Genomic DNA, 21091 nt, shown 5'->3' with positions numbered 1-21091 from the left:
GTAAGTGTATCTGAGTAAGAATATACATTACAATTTTAAACCTAACCAGTGTTCCATAAGTGACTTGCCACAAGATGTCAGAACATGTTAGTATTAGAGCTGAGTAGGTCTAATATTTATTTAATTTTCTTTCTTGATACAGGAATTTGATACAATGCTCCTGTCAGATATTTTTGTTATTATCTGCAAAAACACTAGAGTTTTCAGTTGCCTAAGTAGACCCTGGAATCATGATTAAAGTTGCACGCACCCCCGAATCTGAAATGGTGCTCTGTGGCAGGGCCGCCCAGAAGGTTCAGGGGGCCTGGGGTCTTCGGCAGCGGGGGCCCCCCGCTTCAGCGGTAATTCAGCGGCAGGGGATCCTTCCGCTTCGGGACCCACCACCGAAGTGCCCCGAAGACCCACGGCGGGGCCCCCCACTGCCGAATTACTGCCGAAGACCCGGCACTTCGGTGGCGGGTCCCACTTTGGCAGTAACTTGGCGGGGGGTCCTTCCACCCCAGAGCGGAAGTAGGAGTGAAGGACCCCACTCCAGGGTCCCCGAAAAACTCTCATAGGGGCCCCTGCGGGGCCTGGGGCAAATTGCCCCACTTGCCTCACCCTCTGGGCAGCCCTGTTTTGTGGGCAGGCTCGGAATTTGTACCCCCAACCCCCATGCGTGGCCCTGTTGGCCTGACTGGAGCCACCCTCAAAATACAGACGTCAAACCACACCTATACTTTTGCTGCTTCTTTGTTCACACAGAAATCACCCTCTGAGACTCATTTTTAAGACCCCAGATACATTGCATGCAAACAATACTAGCAGTAAACATACTGCCTTTGGGGCATATTAATAAGAGTTAAAGCCAGTTGACAATGTACTGAAGGTTTCCCTCACCCAAAGGACCAGACTCAGCATTTGTTCCATATAGGAGTCTGACATTTGTACATAAATCAACATCTTTGCTGGTAAGGGGAAGGGCAAACAATATTGATCAAAACAGCCTCAGTGAGCCATGCCCCTCCTAACAGTATGGGAAAACAGTATCAGATTGGAAGGACTAGGTCTGGGCATATCCAGGAGATATAGGACAAAGACTATATCTCTCAGTTTCCATCCCACCAAAATATCTAAAAAGGCAAATCAGACAGACAGGAAATGGCCAACTCCAAGTGGAAGTGTCCAAAAAGGAATTATGTAACTAATGAGCCAGATAATCCATAAATAAAATGTATGTCATTTTATGTAATGCTAGATTCTTAATCAGAACCTCATGAAGTACTAGGGCCTAGATCGCAAAGGCACTTAGCTGTTGCAACACCTAACTCAGGTGCCTAGAAAATCACTGGAGCCCTGTGATCCAAAAAGCCTGAGTTCGGTGTTGAGACTCCCTATACAATGACTGGGGAAAGAAAGGCACCTCCGAATGGGATCCACAAAATCCAGCATTCTAGGCAGGGACAGGGCGCTGCCTCAGCTAGCCAATGGAAGACACCAACGAGAGGGGTGTGTGCTAAGCTCTGCCCTGCCCCCTTTGAGTTCAGAGCCTGAGGGCATGTCTACAGTACAAACTGTGATGGCTGATGTCCACACTGTCCTACTTCTGTCGGTGGTGCATGTCCTCACCAGAAGCACTTCCACCTACTGAATGGGGCAGTGGAGGGGGACTGAGAGACAGAGCTCTCAGCTCCGTGCAGCTCACTGCCAGGAGTCCATCTGCCCCCAGGCTCTCGCCTCCCCACTCCCCGCCAGGAGAATCAGGCTTCTCACCTCCCTACCGGGAGCAGGGCGCAGCCACCCAGGCTTCTTGGCTCCCTGAGCGGGAAGCCAGGCAGGGACAGCCCGGCTGGGAGTGGGGAGTCGGGGACATTTGGGCTCTAGCTGTCTGGCTGTTGTGTCAATTTGACAAGACAGCCAATAGCCGATATAAGTAACATAGTGTCTACACAGATACTACATCACCCTAACTGCACCGACATAAGCCTTATGCCTCTCGTGGAGTTGGAGGTATTATGTCGGTGTAGTACGGAACTTACATCGGCAGGGAAAGGCTGTAGTGTGTACACTGACATAATTAGGTTGACGTAAGCTGCCTTACCTCAACCTTACTGTGCAGTGTAGACCAGGCCTAAGTCCAAGCTACAAGGAAACATCTATCTATGCTTGTGATCCCCAGCCAAGAACCCCTCTCTTGGAATCGGGTAGCTTAGGGGCCTAAGTTGTTTCTAGCAAGAATGAATTAGGCACCTGCCTAGTTTTACACCAAACAGACAGAGGGTGCAGGGAACCTCCTTCATAACCTTTATCCCAATGGCGATGCAATCAATATTTAATTATTTAAAGTTGAATAACTTCAATAGGAGCAATAAACGGGAGGATTTCTTTAGGGATGGACAACCCCTAAAACAGATGTAGCTGATATTTAAAAAAAAAAAGAAAGAAAGATAAGAATCCAATGCAGCCAAGAAAAACATCCAATCTTTATTTTAAAATTGTCAGTGATGGAGAATCCACCAAGACCCTTGGTAAGTTGTTCAAATGCTTAATTACTCTCACTGTTAAAAATGTATGCCTTATTTCCAATCTGAATTTATCTAGTTTCAATTGCCAGTCACTGGATCTTTTATACCTTTTCTCTGCTAGACTGCAGAGCCCATTATGAAATATTTGTTCCCCATGTAGGTACATAAAACTATAATCAGGTCACCACTTATCTCTCTCTTTGTTAAGCTAAATTAATTGAGCTCTTTGAGTCTGTCACTATAACGCATGTTTTCTAATCCTTTAATCATTCCAGTGGCTCTTCTCTGAACCCTCTTCAATTTATCTACATAAATGAATTGGAACTGGACACAGGATTCCAGCAGCTGTTGCCCTAGTGCCAAATACAGAGGAAAAGTAACCTCTCTTCTCCTACTCAAGATTCCCCTGTTTATGCATCCCAGGATCGCATTAGCTCTTTTGGCCACAGTGCCACACTATGAGCTCATGTTCAGCTGATTATCCACCCCCCACCTCCAAATATTTTTCAGAGTCACTACTTCCCAGGATGAATCCCTCACCCCCGCATTCCGGAAGTATGGCCTACATTCTTTGTTTCTAGATGAACAGATTAACATTTACCCATATTAAAACATATATTGTTTGCTTGCAGCATTTACCAAGTGATCCAGATCACACTTCACTATTTACCACTCCTCCCAATTTTCAGGTCATCTGCAAACTTTATCAGTGATGATTTTGTGTCTTCTTCCAGGTCATTGATAAAAATGTTAAATAGCACAGGGCCAAGAACCGATCCCCGTGGGACCCCACTAGAAGCATACCCATTCGATGACAATTCCCCATTTACAATTACATTTTGAGACCTATCAGCCAGTTTTTAATCTATTTAACTTGTGCCATGTTAATTTTATACAGTTCTAGTTTTCTAATCAAAATGTTGTGCAGTACCAAGTCAAATGCCTTAGAGAAGGGTAAGTGTACCAAGATCAATATTATCTTTTCAACCAAACTTGTAATCTCATCAAAAAGGGATATCAAGTTAAATCTGATAGGATAAACCCACCCCAGGCATTCTGTATAGAGCCAGGCAGCCTCTGAGCATACCTAATGGATCAGGCCCCACAGAAGAAGCAGACACTCCTCCCTCAGTTCATTAATTGCACTGGGGCTTTGGCAGGAGACAGGCATCTGGATGCCCAGAGGGAGGCAGCAGGGCACAGGCCCAGAGGCAGAAACACAGGCACCAAGGGAATTTTTACTGCAAAAACTGGGGCACCAAGAGGGCTTAGTGAACAAGCAGTTTTGTGAATTGCAGCAAGTCCTAAAACTGGGATTCAGGTGCCTAGATTCCTTTTTGAATTCCTTTAGGCCTAGGTCTAACACCTTACCCAAGTCCAAGTGTATTATATTGGCACACTTACCTTCATTAATCATTCTTGTAATTTTGTCAAAGAAGAGTATCAAGTTCATTTGACATTTCACAAAATAATTTTGAAAGGCATGAATTACAAGCAGCCTTCGGATGAATTACTGACTACACTACTGTGTAATATTATTATTTATGTTCCAGTAGTGATCAGAGACCCCTAATCAGGATCATTGTGCCGGGATCATTGAGCAACACACTACACAAACACACACAAGACCTGCCCTCTGCCCAGAAGAGCTTACAAACTAGTTTGTCAGGATGCAAATGAATGTCTGTGTGAGTGTCACAAAAACCCAAAGACTAAAAGGGGAGGGAGGATGAGAGTAACAAATTAAAACAGTTTAAAAGTTATTCTATGTGTAATTTTGTAAAAAATTTTTAAACATTTGCTCATTTTTTTAAACTTCTGCCTCTTTAGGAACTGAGGCTCTGCCAGACCAGCTCAGACTAGATACCTCTGGTTGGGGATCCTGGCTCCAATGGTGATCAGTACCAGATACTTTGGAGGAAGGTGCATGAAAATCTGTAGTGGACAATTTTTTTAAACCTCTGCATGTTTCTGTTTAAATATCTCCATATTTTTATTTACACACAGATCATAAATAACCATGTGTCTATCGACTCAGCCCCAGAGTGATGGGAGGGGGGGTGAAAGGGGCTTCAGGGCCATGCCCCAATCAGGTTGATGTATCAGGCTTGGAGCCCAGCAACCTGGGTCAAGATCTCAATCAGAGGAACTTGGGCAATGTGGGTTGACTGGGTTAAGCTACTGGGGCTTCGGTGATGTGTGCCAGCAAGCTAGGGTATCAAGGGGAGAGAGGAAGGGACAGAGCCATGGTGGGGGACTATCTGGGCTTGGACAACAGCGAGCATAGTTCACAGGATCATACTTACCTGCTTTGGTTGTAACCTGGGCTCCTCCAGCCGTCATGAACTCCATGTTTCCCAGCTGAAGAGTGCCAGAGAGAAGTTTGAAGATGTCACGTATCTCTTCGGTGCTAAACTCCATCACTTTCAGAGCAGTCTACTCAAAGCCACAAAGAGAAGACATAACTTACATCAGCAGGGCTGTGCTGTTTAAAATAGGAGGCTCAGAATCACAGTCACTCAGATGGAAGAGACCTATTAGGGATCATATAGCTCATCTATTGGGGAGCGGTTGTACATTTATTAGTGTATTTTTAGACCTTTTCTAATCCCCCTTCTCATACACACTATACCCAGCTATAGAGCTTTCTACTTACCTATTCTTCCCACCCAGTTTCTCCTCTGCCCCTACACTAAAATCACCATGGTTCAATGTCATTGCTAGTTCAAGTTTGTTTCCCTTATATTTTAATATATTAAATACACTTCTTTGGCCTTGTTTTCACCAAACACACACAGTCAGGTCTGTCCAAGTTACAGGGATAGATGTATGAAGTGTCCACACCACACATTTTAAATAGTGTTGTAATCAGGGTACCTGGCTCAGTTACATTTATAACCTTTACCTTTCTGCCCTACTTTGTGTGTTCAAGGGAAAGCGTCCCTTCTCCTGACCAAACCTCTCACCAGGCCAGACAATGCAGTGCACGAGCCATGCTAGATAACACAAGTGAAATGCCAGAGCAATGCATGCAGGTCACATGATGTTGCATCACTTCACGCAACGTCTGATTCTTTGAGCAACTTTGTGCTGGAGACAAGGCCACTCTGACTCTCTCAGGCATTGCAGCACCTGCATGGTGTTCTCAGGCTGACTCTCACTTTCAGGTATGGGCTTCATCTCTTTTAATCTGTGAAAATATTCCTGTTCCATTCATATTTTAATTGCTTCCCCTGTTCAAGGGCCAAACCCCATCCAAACCAAAAATGATCTAATCACAGAGGCTATCAGGGATGGGGAAATTACTCTAAAGAAATTGCCACAAGATCGCAGTGGAAATGCCACATGGGACCCAGGAGAAGAACTCACCATGACCTTGTTGAACATCTCTAGGTCATTCAGGTTCTCATCACTCACACAGCCTGACTGGTTCAGGTAGCGATAGTTCTCTGGTTCAGAGACAGACAGGGCTTCTGCAGCAAGCAGAGAGGGGAGCAGGTGTTAGTTTACTCAGGAATCAGCTGACATCCTTTGCTACTTTTCCCTTCTAAGTTATTCTGAGGGCAAGGTAGTGGAGAGGACTTTAGATCTAGAATACTAGCAATTAGTGAAACACAAAGATTTTATTGGCAGGCCAAGCTCCAGATATTCCAAGCCTGGCTTCACCTCTGACATAGGGAGACCACTCCTCTTTTTAAAGATGGAAATTCACTGCTAAGAGTATTTAAATTAACAGGAAGGAGGGTATAAAACTAATCCTATACGATTCACCTAACCAACTGCTCGCCCATTTTTCAACAGAAACAAGCCTGGGACCAGGGCCGGCTTTAGGCCGATTCCCCCGAATCAGGCTCCGCACCCTAAAGAAGAGCGCCTAACTTTTTAATTTTTACTTACCCAGCGGCAGTCCGGCTCTTCGGCGGCAGGTCTTTCACTCGCTCCGGGTCTTTGGCGGCATTTTGGCGGTGGGTCCTTCCGTGCCGCGGAAGACCCAGTGCGAGTGAAGGACCCGCCGCCAAAGTGCCGCCAAAGACCCAGACCGCCGCCGGGTATTCGAATTGGGTCCCACACTTCCTAAAGCCAGCCCTGCCTAGGACAGTCTTCGAGATGTCCATTCCATTCTAGGTGTGTGCATGCCCACATGCACAGTCATCAGAGATTTTTGCCTTAGCGGTTTCTGTAGGGATGGCCATGGTGCCCCCTTGAGTGCCGCATTCATGAGTCGGTATATTAGGTGCTGTTGGCCCCACACCTTCTCAGTTCCTTCTTGCTGGCAACTCCAGAGGGGCAGGAGTGCAGGTAATGGAATGGACATGTGGAGCAAACCAGATCGAGGTGCCGCCACTTCTGATGCCAAGACCAGCCCTTGATCAGCCAGTCGAGGTTTGGGTAAATTTGAATGCCCCAATATCTCAGGTAAGCGGCCACTGGCACCATGCACTTTGTAAACATTCTCGGGGCTGACAAGAGACCAAAGGGCAGCTCCATGAATTAGAAATGGCACTGGCCCAACACAAAACGGAGGAACCTTCTATGTTCTGGAAAAATGGAAATATGGATATATGTGTCCTTCAAATCGAGGGCGGCATACCAGTCTCCCAGATCCAGGGAGGGGATGAGGGAGGCAAGGGAGACATGTGAAACTTCAACTTCTTGAGATGCTTGTCAAGGTGACGCAGGTCCAGATTGGGTCTCAGGCCCCATTTGCTTGTGTTGAGCAGCTAGCAGTCTGATGTCACTCACAACCATGTTGACTGGAAGGGGAATAAGCAGTTGAAGAAAGAACAGGAGGATGGATCCAGGTACATGACTGAGGCGCCGCCCCCATTCACACCTTCGAAATGCCTGTCTCTGGCCCCCAGGGTGTTTTGAAGGGCCGGGTTGAGCCAGCGAGCAAGAGGACAAAGGGCAGCATCGCTTAAACCCTTTGTCTTTGTCCTTTCAGACCTCCCAGGACTGAGGTGGAGGAGGAGGCTGGAACTGCGGAGTGTGGAGGCCCAGCGACCACAGGGTGGCCCAGGAATCTTTGAGGCCATTCAACCTCGCATCAGTAAGCTCAGAGAAGAGCCCTGCACCCTCAAACGGGAGGTCTTGGATCATGCCCTGCATCTCTTGGTATAACCCCGAAGACTGTAGCCAAGAGCTGCACCCCATGGCCACCGCCCAGGCAACCACCCTGGCGGCCGAGTCTGTAGCGTCCCAGGCCATCTGGAGGGCTCCCTTCACCACCGCTTTGCCCTCCTGCAGAATCATGGCAAACTCGAGGACTAGGTCCTTGATAAGGGAGTCCGATAAATTAAAATTATATCTGCTCAACAGGGCTTGGTGGTTGGATACCTGGAATTGTAGGCTGGCCGTCAAATAAATCTTTCTGCCGAAGAGGTCTAGTCATTTGGTGCCTTTATTTTTTGGTGTGCCGCTCACCTGTCCCTGCCTGTCCCTCTCGTTAACTGAGGACACAACCCGCGACCCCCGCTGGTGGGTGCATATAGAGACATTCAAACCCCTTTGCAGGGACAAAATACTTCTTTTCCACACTTTTGGATATGGGTGGAATCAAAGATGGGCTCTCCCACAGCGTTTTAACAATCTTTAGAACCCCTGGGTGGACAAGTAATGCAATGTGGGCTGGGGTGGAGGACGATATGACGTTGAACAAATCGTCTGATTGCTCCTCTAACTTCTCAGTGTTGAGGTTCAAGTTGGTAGCCACCCTTTTAAGGAGCGCCTGGTGCTCCTTAAAGTCGTCAGGGGGACTACCAACAGACCAGGAGGGCCCAGCCACTGCTTCGTCCGGTGACGAAGAGGACGAGGGCATCATTGGGGGAGGGGCGGGTTCCCCCTCCCTTTCTGGAGACGGCACCTTGGGTGTTTGCGCCTGTTGAGTTGTCCCTGTAGTGGATTCCACACCATGTTCCGAACCCGGTGCCGGTGGTTTGTCCAAGACAGCCACAGGGGAGAGGTGGGAGTATGGAACTGGCATCACCGGTACCCCCCCAAGGGTTCCAACACAGACATTGAGCAGGCCACTGTCCCTGCTGCCATGCCACCAACACCATGCTGGTCTTGCAGGCTGACGGGATTCATACCCCCACTTGGCAATGGCTGAACCCCAGCTCCAACTCTGAACAGTCCCCTTCCAGTGACCATGGTGGGGCTGTGAGGCCTGCGTATGCCACCTAACTCTCACCAGAGACCGACGTCCAGAGGGTGGGGATTGCTGCCTGTCCCTCGAGTGGTACCGAGGCAGCGGAGATTGGTGCCGCAATGGCAAGAGGTCAGGTACCAGGGCAGACCGGCGCCTAGGAGACCACCTGGGTGATAGAGATATGTGCCAAGGTGATCTTAGGCGGGAGGCTCGCCGGTACCGGGACCGTGGGGACCGGTGTCTTGATTCTGGCGATCCGTGCCTTGTGGTAGGAGAGCGCGGCGCTGGGGACCTGGGCCGTCTAGCCGTCTACTGGGTTGTGGGACCGGTGTCCTAAGCCATGGGGACATAGACGAACGCCTGCAATCCGGGGGCCAATAGTGCTCCCCTGCCCTTTGGGGAGGTCCAATGATTGGCTTGCCCTTGGGCTGCAGGGCCTTAGTCACTTCTGGCGCCTGGCACGGCGTTTCTAATACTGGTAGGCCCACCAGGTCTTTGGCCACTTGGGCCGTCTTGGACGATGAACGTCCCTATAGAAGCCGGGATCCCCTACCGCTCCCAGGAGTCAGATCCTTGGCTGGGCTAGGGGGTCCGACCTTAACAGTACTCTCTTGTAGTCCCGGGGCAGGCACATGGCCTGAACTAGGTACTTTGCCCAGAGCCCCCTTCACCTCCTTGGATGATGCCAGGGAGTCCTTTTTCTTTGGACGCTTCTTGGGCATTGGGAAGGGGGAACAGTGCTGGGAGGATCCCGGTGCTGGCAGGGCGCTCAACACCGATGCCAAGGTGCTAGGAGTGGAATCCAGTCGGGAAGGCTCTGACGCCAGGCACAGCATCCATCAGGAGCTCTCTCAAGTGGATGTCCCTCTCCTTTTGAGTTCTGGGATGAACATTTTTGCAAATCCTGCACTTTCCTTTTATATGGGATTCCCCCAAGCACTTCAAACAGCTGCTGTGAGGGTCACTGATAGGTATCAGCCTGTTGCATGAGGAACACGGCTTAAAGCCCGGGGAATGCTCCAGGGTGAAGTCCCAGTTGGGACTCTAACCACTAAACTAAGAACTAAAATGTACTTAAAATGCTAACTAAGTACCTACAAACTAAACAGAAAGAGAATAACAACGGGCTGTTAAGAACCGCTAACGCTCTTGCTATGCAAGACAAGGCACTCTGATCAACCCTCATGAGTGGTAAGAAGGAACTGAGAGGGCATACGGATGCATGAGCATGGCACTTAAGGGGGCACCACAGCCAACTCTATGGATACCACTAAGGCAAAACTCTCCAATGACCATGCACGTGGGCATGCACACTCTTAGAATGGAATCGACATGAGCAAGCACTCAAAGAAGAGGTCAACACCAGATGAGAGGAGGGTCAGCAAGGGAAGAGGAGAGGGGTAAGTGAGGTCAGCTACAGCAAGTACATGGAGAGTTCTAATAACCAAGGAGGTACATTGTAAACTGGACTCTGAAATGAATGGGCAGTGTGTGAAGATGTGTATGGACAGCTAAGGAGGCCCCCCGTGGTCTCCATAGAGAATACATTCCTGAGATAAATTCAGTAAACACAAACATCCTCATTATTTAAAGAGGACATTTCTTAGGGATTTTAGACACGAGAATATGACCGGCCTCAAAAAGGGAACGACAAAAGATTGAAAGCATTAAAGAAACTGCTAGTAATGTCCTGTCAGTAAGAGGGACATTTGGTCCATAACAATGCACCCCAAAGAGGAAACTCCCTTCAGCTTTCTGCAGTGTTGGATGTTTAAGTACTACTTTAACTATGGACACCATTAGGGATGTGTTTAAACGTCCTGTTATCCACCTACAGAATATAGAATCAAGTTCAAGGTCTTGGTCCTTGTCTTCAAGGAGTTTAATGGGCCGAGTCCAGCATATCTAAAAGAAAACCTAAAGCTCTAGGATGAAGACAGGTTGACCCACTCCATTCCTCAGGCCCAATGGAACTTTCTACTGTAAAGATGAAGCTTATTTGTGCAGGTAACAGATTTTTCTCAGGGGCTGGTCCAAGACTGTGGAATGAACTCCAATGAAAACTAAGGGCCATTGCAAACCACAGCACCTTCCACTCCAAGTGCCAAGAGCACTTCTCTGACCAGCCTTCTCTAACAAACGCAGCAGCGCAAACAGTAGGAGAAAAAATCCTACCAAAAGAAAACATTGCACTGAGCACACAACTCCCCTCCATCCTGCTGCCACAGAAGAACAAAGCACACGTAACAGATGTTGTTAGTCGTGTCACTTAATGCATGACTGGAAGGCGCTAAGACACTACAGTTTTGAGGAAAATATAAGAAGTAGAATAGACCCAAACTGAACTGAATCCTTCTGGCATCCTTGTCCCTCTACATTATCTCTTCTGCTCTCATGGCTTCAATTACTATCTCTTTGCTGTGCTGATGAACCATGGTATCTCCTCACTCACTCCAGCCTCATCTCTCTTATTGTCTCTCTAATATCCCACTCCCAGGGCAAAATTAACGTGGTGAAAACTGACCTCACCTTTCTCCACAAAACTTCCTCTTGTTCACCCTTCTCTACCACTGTTAACAACCTCACCCAGATTCACCATCACTCTGCCATTTTCAGCTCCTTTCTGCCACAGCTATACAGCTGCCAAATCCTGTTGCTTTTCCTATATGACATCTACAAATTCCATCCTTCTCCTCCCCATGACTAGAGCTAAAATCTTTATCCAGGCTGTGGTTGTCACTTGCCTCCACTGCTACAACCTCCTTCTCTCTGGTCTCTCCAAATCTCACCTCTCCATCTGCCAAACATTCTACCTTGAAAAAAATCTCTGCTGCCTGTTACTCCCACTCTTTAAAGCCATCCACTGGATCCCTCCTGCCTTATATCAAGTTTAAGGTGCCTCATCTTCCCCTTCAAAGGCCTAAATAATTTAACTTAGCTCTGTGCACTCCTCTCTGTTTCCCCTTTGCTGTGCAAAGGCATCTCTCTCTCCCACTTCCTCTTATGCCTGGAACTCCCTTTCTATTCTAGTGCAACAGATATCCACCCTCTCCTCTCTCCCACTTCTCCTTTTTTGGGAAGGCTAGCAGTGTTTATCAACCATCCAAAGTGCTGTTAATAATTTTTGAAAGACTGCCACCCCGCTCCTGCTTACTGCTCCTGTTTATACAAGGATCACATTAGCTCTTTTTTGCCACAACATTGCATTGTGAGCTCATATTCAATTGCTTGTCCATTATGATCCCTAATCCTTTTCAGAGTCACTGCTTTCTAGTATACAGCACCCCATTTTGCAGGTGTGGCATGCACTCAATTTCTAGATGTTCAACCTTGCATTTGGCTGTATTAAAATTAATTTTGTTTGCATGGGGCCAGCTTACCGAGAGATCAATTACCTTTCTGCTCCCCACTGACACCAGCCAGCAATGCATAAAAGATGTGGTAATTCCGCTCTCCCGGGTTCTGGTGCACAACTCGATTCTGAAATGAACACAAGAGGACAGCTGGTAGCAAGTGAAATCCACATTAGACTTAGAATTCATGGCAGTGAAGAACATTGAGAGGGCAAGGCCTTCAGGGAGTCTCTAAGGCCAATGCAAGCAAAGCAGTAACTGGGACCTTGAGGGTCTTACCATCCAAATCAATCTCACATCAAAACGTGCTCTTGTTGCTACTGCACATGTGCAAATTTCTCTGAACTCAACTATTAAACATGAGCAAGGTGTGTGCAGGAACTGAAGTCTCAGTGAGGTCTCAACTGAGTGTTTGACCTTCCTAAGTACACTTACTCAGTGCAGGGGTTCTGCAATAATGTGTGAGATTAGAGCTCTGGTTGATGGGAGCAAAGTGCCCAGGAAGTCCCTCTCATCCAGATCCCAGGCTCTCTTGTCCATATCATGGAACCCAGCCTTTATTTATTATAACATATGGACATATACCAATCTCCTAGAACTGGAAGGGACCCTGAAAGGTCATTGAGTCCAGCCCCCTGCCTTTGCTAGCACTCCCAAGTACTGATTTTGCCCCAGATCCCTAAGTGGCCCCCTCAAGGATTGACCTCACAAGCCTGGGTTTAGCAGGCCAATGCTCAAACCACTGAGCTATCCCTTCCCCAAAAATCACTAAATGACATACAGGTGGGGGTGTACAAAAAGGAGGGCAAATTTACAGAAGGGCACATTTTGACATATAGGGAGACCTCAGCAAAATGTATATAGCCATTTACGGAGGACAGGGGGAGCACCTCCTCCCCCCCGCACCGCTGAGTTTCGTACCACAGTAGAGTGCAAACAGGAAAATGAACCACTTCTCCGTGCTCTCGTCAGAGAAGCCAGAAGCCCTTAGCTGTGGTCTGAGAAGTTGCTGCAGAGCTGTCCCAGAGGAGCTGGATAAGCAGCTCCCCCTGGCTCAGGTTTCCTTGGCTGTCGGCTCTGTGCGAGAGAAGGGACCTGATGAGTGCTGATCTCAAGTCTCTTCACAAAGCTGATCAATTTTATTTTCAGCGTAACAGTCAGTGCTGCCCTTATACAAGTCAATGTGCCTGATGAAAATCAGAGGAAGTTATTGTACATACCTCTACTTCTCAATCAGCAAATAAAAATGTTTTCTTTCTTGAATTAGCCTACGTACCCCTGGGACATTTTTTTTAAACAATTCCTGGAGGGCTCTTAATCCTATCAGGTTGTTACAGCCTTGGAACAGGTCTCTTTACTAACTTCCTTAGTATACGACTATGCCCTTGAAGTGACAAGGGCAAATTTTCTTAATATTATTTAAGACATACAGGGTTATATATTATATTTTCATTAAGAATGGTTAAGAATCATCCAGTTGGGCCACTGCAGATACAGACTCAGGACATCTATATCACATTATAGAATTGAACAGTTTCCAAAGGCTAAAACAGGCTTTTAGATCAGTCATTTGTAAATGCAAGTTCAATTTTTAAATTCCAATTTTATCTCTTAATCTTTACATCTTCAGTACCTTGAACTGAAGTGTGTTTTCATTTGTGCTGGAGAAATATCAAATGCATTGTATAAACAGATTACAATGTTTAAGACTTTATTTATAATTACTGAGTAACTTAATAGGAAAAGAAAACACATTGCTATTGAGAAAAAGTGATAACATTTTAATCCGCTGAAAATACACCTTCAGGTGTCTTAGAGCTGATAGGAAACCCATGTTGGCCCATCTATTGTAATATTTTCTTTTCAATTATCACTTTAAACACTTTTCATCTTTCCTTTTTTAAAGCTAGTGCCAAAATGAATTTGTTCTCTAATTTATTAGTTATTCCACGTTTTAGAATGATTGAGGGGAAACAAGTGCTTTAGACTTCATCGCTTTTTAATGAGAAATCAAATATACAAATTAAGAGTGCACATTTTCTTTCTTATAATTTTCTAGAAGGTAATATAAATGAAAATAAAAGAGTATGTGGATGTTTCAGGGTGATTGGTGTGAAGCTGTAAGGACAATGATATTGAGCAAATACTCTGCATGAATTTTATTTACCGGTTAAAGTTATTAGTTCTTGAATTAAGGTTCCAAAACGTATATAGGAAAGAAAATGCAAAGTAATTCACATTGGAAACAGGGGCGGCTCTAGGAATTGCGCCGCCCCAAGCAGGGCGGCACACCACGGGGGGCACTCTGAGGGTCGCCGGTCCCGCGGCTCCGGTGGACCTCCCGCAGGCACGCCTGTGGATGCTCCAACAAAGCTGCGGGACCAGCGGCCCCTCCGCAGGCATGCCTGCGGGAGGTCCACCGGAGCCACCTGCCGCCCTCCCGCGGCACGCTGCCCCAAGTGCGCGCTTGGCGCGCTGGGGTCTGGAGCCGGCCATGATTGGAAAACAGAATCCCACTATGCATACAAAATGATGGACTCTAAATTGGCTGTTAACTCCAAGATCTTTTTCTTGAGTGGTATCATGGATAGTTCTCTAAAAACATCTGCTCAATGTGTGGCGGCAATCATAAAGGCTAAAAGAATGTTAGGAAGCATTAGGAAAGACAGACAGATAAGACAGAAAATATCACAATGCCTCTATATAAATCCATGGTAGCCCAGAGCTTGAATACTGCATGCAGATGTGGTCGTACCATCTCAAAAACAATATATTGGAATTGGAACTGGTACAGGGAAGGGCAACAAAAATTATTAGAAGTATGGAACAGCTTCCATATGAGGTGAGATTAAAAAGACTGGGACTTTTCACCTTGAAAAGAGATGACTAAGGGGGGATATGACAGAGGTCTATAAAATCTTGACTGGTGTGGAGTAAGTGAATAAGGAAATGTTATTCACATAACACAAAAACTAGGGGTGGCCCAATGAAATTAATAGGCAGTAGGTTTCAAACAAAAGGAAGTACTACTTCACACACTGCACAGTCAACGTCTAGGGTTAAAAAAAGAACTAGATAAGTTCATGGAGGACAGGTCCATCAATGGCTCTTTAGCCAGAATGGTCAGAGATGCAACACCATGATCTGAGTTTCCCGAGCTTCTGTTTGCCAGCAGCTGGGAGTAGACAACAGGGGATGGATCACTTGATCTTTTCATCCCCTCTGAAGCACTCATTGGCCACTGTCAGAAGACAGGATACAGGGCTAGATGGACCATTGGTCTGACCCCGTATGGCTGTTCTTTTGATACCTCAAGGTTTGGGATTGTGAATATCTTGCTGTATTATCTCTTTATTGTTCTAAACATACATATCAAAACTTAATATATGGCTTTAATTGTTGTTTGTATATATTTTGTCTTTCTTTATATAGGAATTAGACACAGTGCTTCTGTCAGCAAATTTCTAAGTTATCTGCAAAAAAAACCCAACAACCTAGAGTTTTCAGGTGCCTAAGTAGCCCCTGGAATCACAGTTAAACTTGCCCCCGCTACCAAAATCTGAAATGGTGGCGCTAAATATAGCCCCAAAATTTCACCACTAGTTCCAAAAAGGGCACATTCCGATAAGTTAATGGAAGCCTATCAAGAGTTGCCCACCCTTTGGTTTTCACCTCTGCCCAAGGAGGGCTCTTACTGAGGAGTACGGGTACAAATATAGCCCTTAATCCTAGAAAATCTTCACTATGGGAGTTTTTAATCCCCCAGACAGTACCACTGAACTGGACTTCCTGCATGAATGAAAACTGATGACATGACAAATAACTGACAAGATGAGGCCCTTGAGTAATTATCACTTGACTTAGGAAAATGTACTGTAGCGTGACTAACACACAAAACTCACTACCAGTTCCCAATCTTAGAAAATGATCTATGGTACACTGGAAAGGCACTGAGTACATTACAGGGAAAGAACAAAATATTTAACATACTGTTTTTAAAATGTGTGTTTCATTTTTAATGCTGATCTCCTTCAGTTCTTTTAAGGTCCTGTCTGATAGGCACCTAGCTTGGACTTCATGGAATATATCCCAGACACCACCAAAAAGTCACATTTAGGGGAAAAGTGATTCAAAATATTTCCATGCACAATGCATTCAGAAATATTCATTTTTTAAAATAGCATAATGCCTTTGAGCTGTACAGTCATCTTCCTTACCTTGTGGTTTGATCACCTCACTGCTCCCTTTGAATGCCTTTGCAGGTTCCCCATCTCCTGTTGTATCAGATTTAAACGTCTTCTCCTTCAAGGTGCTAAATCTGCCCCTTTGCTTATCTACCCTTGCTGAGCTCCATGTGATACCCTGCCCCCTCCACTCCAGCCCACCAGTTTGTCAATCTTTCAAATGTTTTCCTCCATGCTTTCTTTCATGTATCCCCCAACATCCCTAAACTCATCTGAAAGGACCCTCCCGTTTTTAAATCTTCCCTACAATCCAATGTAGGCAGCACTGCAGAAGTGAAATTTGTTGATTTGAACAGACATCCATTTTGTTGTTCTTTTCTCCTGATCTCAGTATACCTGTCAGTTCCCTGGGGTACAGTCTGTCCATTACAGTATGTATGAAAAGTACCAAACCATATTATGGGCATTACCACAAACAATAAGTTGAGATAAGTAATGTAACAAAATTAAAGTATGACAAAGTTTACCTGACTAACTTATTATGAAAGAAAAGTAGTGACATCAGTTCAAATTGGGTTCTATTTTGCATTTACAATGGGGTTCAAACTCCTTTTTGTTGTTGTTTTTTAAAGGCAAAACAGTGTATTCACCCCAAATTTTGAGAATACGATCTCTGAGGAAACTTGAATTTTCTGAGGATTTAAAAAACTCTGTTAATTAGTTTAAGTACTAAACACTTAAAAATTGGTTTTAAAGAAAGAAACTCATGAAAACAAGTATCTCTAAAGAATCTCATGGTTTTTCAGGTACCATTAATTTGAAAACTACATACTGTATAAAATCACAAACGTATACCTAGTAAGAATATCAGGGTCTCCTTAGAATTATATTATTTGTTAATTAACAAAAGAAATTAGCATCATTTATCATAACAAGCTTTCTGTGCTGCATTTAGCCAATGGAGAAAATGATGTAACGTCCATTCTCTAGTGCAGTATGCAGATGCCTTGTTGAACAGTTTAGGAGAAGAATACAACATGCCTTTTGCCATAGCCCACCTGTAACATCCCCTAGAGCTGAAGCAGAGCATTAATATGGAGCACAGGGAACATGTTTTGCATGTCACGGTCATTCATGTTGCACTGAAGAAGATTTTCAACAAAGGAATGGCTACTTTGATGAATACAAGGATTTCTGTGAGATCAGTTTTCCCCAAATATGAGCATGTGCCTAAGAACATAAGTACAGCCATACGGTGTCAGACCAATGATCTGTCTAGCCCAGTATCCTGTCTTCTGCCACTGGCCAAAGCTTCTGAGGGAATGAACAGAACAGGCAATCATCTAGTGATGTATCCTGTTGCCCATTCCCAGCTTCTGGCAAACAGAGGCTATAGATGCCCAGAGCATGGTGAACTTATCTAGTTCTTTTTTGAACTCTGTTATAGTTTTGGCCTTCACAACATCCTCTGGCAAGGAGTTCCACAGGTTGACTGTGCATTGTGTGAAGAAATACTTCTTTTTGTTTGATTTAAACCTGCTGCCTATTAATTTAATCGAGTGATCCCTGGTTCTTGTGTTATGTGAAGGTGTAAATAACATTTCCATCATCACTTTCTCCACACCAGTCAACATTTTACAAACAACTATCATATCCCCTCTAAGTCATCTCTTTTCCAAGCTGAAAAGTCCCAGTCTTATTAATCTCTCCTCATATAAAAGCTGTTCCATACCCCTAATCATTTCTGTTGCTCTTCTCTGTACCTTTTCCAATTCTAATATGTCTTTTTTGAGATGGGACAACTAGAGCCGCATGCAGTATTTAAGGTGTGGGCTTATCGTGAATTTATATAGAGGCATGTTGATATTTATTGTCTTATTAGCTATCCCTTCCCTACTGGCTCCTAACATTGTTAGCTTTTTGGACTGCTGCTACACATTTTGCAGATGTTTTCAGGGAACTATCCACAGTGACTAAGATCTCTTTCTTGAGTGGTAACAGCTAATTTAGACCCCATCGTTGTACGTGTATAGTTGAAATGATGTTTTCCAATGTGCATTACTTTGCATTTATCAACACCGAATTTCATCTGCCATTTTGTTGCTCAGTCACTCAGTTTTGTGAGAGCCCTTTGTAATTCTTTGTAGTCAGCTTTGGACTTAACTATCTTGAGTAATTTTGTATCATCTGCAAATTTTGCCACCTCACTGTTTATCCCTTTTTCCAGATCACTTATGACTATGTGGGGGGAGGGATAGCTCAGTGGTTTGAGCATTGGCCTGCTAAACCCAGAGTTGTGAGTTCAATCCTTGAGGGGGTCACTTAGGGATCTGGAGCAAAAATCAGTACTTGGTCCTGCTAGTGAAGGCAGGGGGCTGGACTCCATGACCTTTCAGGGTCCCTTCCAGTTCTAGGAGATTGGTATATCTCCAATTATTAATGTGGTTTTATTTTAATTGACATGGTATAGCATTGATCCCAGTACAGACCCCTGGGTGACACCATTATTTACCTCTCTCCATTCTGAAAACTGACCATTTATTCCTCCTCTTTGTTTCCTATCTTTTAACCAGTTACTGATTCATGAAAGGACCTTCACTCTTATCCCATGACAGCTTACTTTGCTTAAGAGCCTTTGATTAGGACCTTGTCAAAGGCTTTCTGAATCCCTAAGTACACTATATCCAATGGATCACCCATGTCCACATTTGATGACTCCCCCTGCCCCCCAAATAATTGAAATTGATTGGTAAGGCCTGATTTCCCTTTACAAAACTGTGGAGAAAGGAGGAGAAGGGGTCATGGTTCTTTGGGATAGAGGTGAGGGTGGAATTTGTGGAAGAAGGTACTGAAAGGCTGGTATTCCTGTTGGGGCAAAGTTTAAGGTTGTGGTGCATTGTAGATATGTAGTAAGGCCATGCTAGTGATGAGTTGGGTCTTTCCCAGGATGGGGGACTAGAGGACATGTGCTGTTGGTTGCCTTACCTTTTAATTTGCTTGCTGTTGGGACTGTGCATTAGGCAGGTTACATATAAGCCATCCTTAACTGACACACAGCATAATGTTTTAGTGCAATAAATAATGCAACAGCACAAATGTGTTCCATGTACTTTCCTAACTGCAAAGGGTACTTAAACAAGGACCATTGGCAACTGGCTAAGTACACCCATCAAAATGTGCCCTTAGTCAAAACATGCCTTCCTTACTCTGGGATGAAAAACAAGGGGCAAAAAGGTAGGGGAGGGTCTTGCCATACCTACCAAAATAGGCAGCCATAGATCACTTAACCAGATGGTGGACAAATTTTGACATGGCACCATTTCTGAGAACCTACTGGTAGAGTCTGCACACACTCTTGGAAGGAATGAGCCTCATAGCAGCAGCAGCTGCTCCTGCTCTAACTACAGTAAAGTGCCTAATCCACATGCTCTCCAAAATTAGTGTCACTGCAGAGTACAGACTATTTAGGAAGAGGGTAAAATCCCTTTAAGTAAATGGCACTGAAGGAGCCGAAGCCCCTAAATGCCACGGCCTGACCTCACGGCCCCCAGGCTGCAAGGTTAGCCAGGCAACAAGGGAAGAGTTTGAAAGGCCCTTCCTCTGAAGCAGAGCATTAAAACAAAGCTCTCCAGGAACAAACATCCTTCCTCCTGTGTCCTTGGTACTCACTTGGAATGACTGGAAAGAGAACATTATCAACCATATCCTGCAGATGTGATGCCTTCACTGCAGTGACTGGACACAGAGGCAGCACCGTCCAACCCAGAAGGGGCAGCCCTGCTTGGACACTGCCTCAGGGGAGAGAGAGAGAATGGAGGGGCTCACAAGACTGAGGGAGGGTGGGGAGATGCACCAGAAACAAACTTTACTCACCTTCTCCAATAAATCTGAGCATCAGATTAAGGAGGAAACTGCATTCAAGTGATCTCACAATCTGATTTTCTGGTGACTGCCAAAGAATTTCCAAGCCCCATGGGAATTAATCCAATGCCGCTGTCGCGTAGACACTTACTACAGTGTTGGATGGGGTTCTTCTATCACTCTAGTACATCCACCTCTGCGAAAGGTGTTAGCTTGGTCAACTGAAGAACTCTTCCATACATAGTGCTGTCTACACTGGGGCTTATGTCAACAACTATGTCTCCTAGGGAATTTTTCACACCCCTATGCAACATAGCTAGGTCAACCTATGTTTTATATGTAGACCAGGCCTCAGGCTATAGGAAAGAGGCACTGAAAAGCCATGAGCATTACTTTCAGAACAAGAGATTTAAGAGAGAGAGAGTGGAAGAGAGATCAGGCCCAGCACAGGGCCTGTGGCAGGGCAGAGTATCCCGGGAGAGGCAGAGGTCAAGCCCAGGGTATCCAGTGAGATCACAGAAGCTAGAGATTCATAGTTTTTAAGGCCAGAAGTGATGCATTATAATAATCTAGCCTGACCTCCTACATAACACAGGCCAGAAAACTTCCCTAGTGATTTCTGCCCCAACTTCTATTTGAGATGGAGGAGCCTTCAACTGCAGAAAGTGGGAGAGGAGAGAAGAGCAGAGGAGAGGCTCAGCTGTCACTCTGTCCCAATTGTTTTTTCTTTTCTTTTTTGAAAACAGTACCAGCAACTGCATTGGACAAGGGAGAATTACTTTCAATGGTCCTAAGCACCTGCTGCTCCCCTGGAAGTTAGTGGAATTTGCAGTGCTCAGCATCTTTGAAAATCAAGTCACTTATTTAGGTCTCTTACCTTTAGGCACCCAAGGATGGCCTTGAGCAAGTCACTCAAGCCAAAATTTCCCCCACAATAAGTCACTAACTGGGCTGCCACCTGACTCTGTGGGCCAGAGTCTCCAGTCTGTCAGGGCCTCTTTGTGCCTTGTAAGCTGCACAAAGTGCTTTAAAGCAGCCAGA

General features: G+C 45.4%; 1 protein-coding gene across 2 annotated transcripts in view; it reads right to left on the bottom strand.

Moving 5' to 3' along the window:
* The window catches only part of LOC120374953 (unconventional myosin-X-like), a 220960-nt gene that overhangs the window by 162224 nt on the left and 37645 nt on the right, over positions 1-21091 (bottom strand). Inside the window, exons 6-9 of one of the 2 annotated variants that reach the window (XM_039495411.1) lie at positions 20063-20076; positions 12048-12132; positions 5874-5977; positions 4811-4940 (exon numbers count right to left, since the gene is read on the bottom strand). In XM_039495411.1, the coding sequence (XP_039351345.1) occupies positions 4811-4940; positions 5874-5977; positions 12048-12132; positions 20063-20076 (333 nt within the window). Of the gene's footprint in view, positions 1-4810; positions 4941-5873; positions 5978-12047; positions 12133-12926; positions 12990-20062; positions 20077-21091 lie in introns of those variants that run through there. The other variant, XM_039495412.1, reaches the window with a different exon arrangement.

This window comes from Mauremys reevesii, linkage group 11 (genome assembly GCF_016161935.1).
Source record: "Mauremys reevesii isolate NIE-2019 linkage group 11, ASM1616193v1, whole genome shotgun sequence".
NCBI classification, from domain to species: domain Eukaryota; kingdom Metazoa; phylum Chordata; order Testudines; family Geoemydidae; genus Mauremys; species Mauremys reevesii.
The sequence above is the reverse complement of the archived record's forward strand: the minus strand, read 5'-3'. Positions and strand labels throughout refer to the sequence as shown.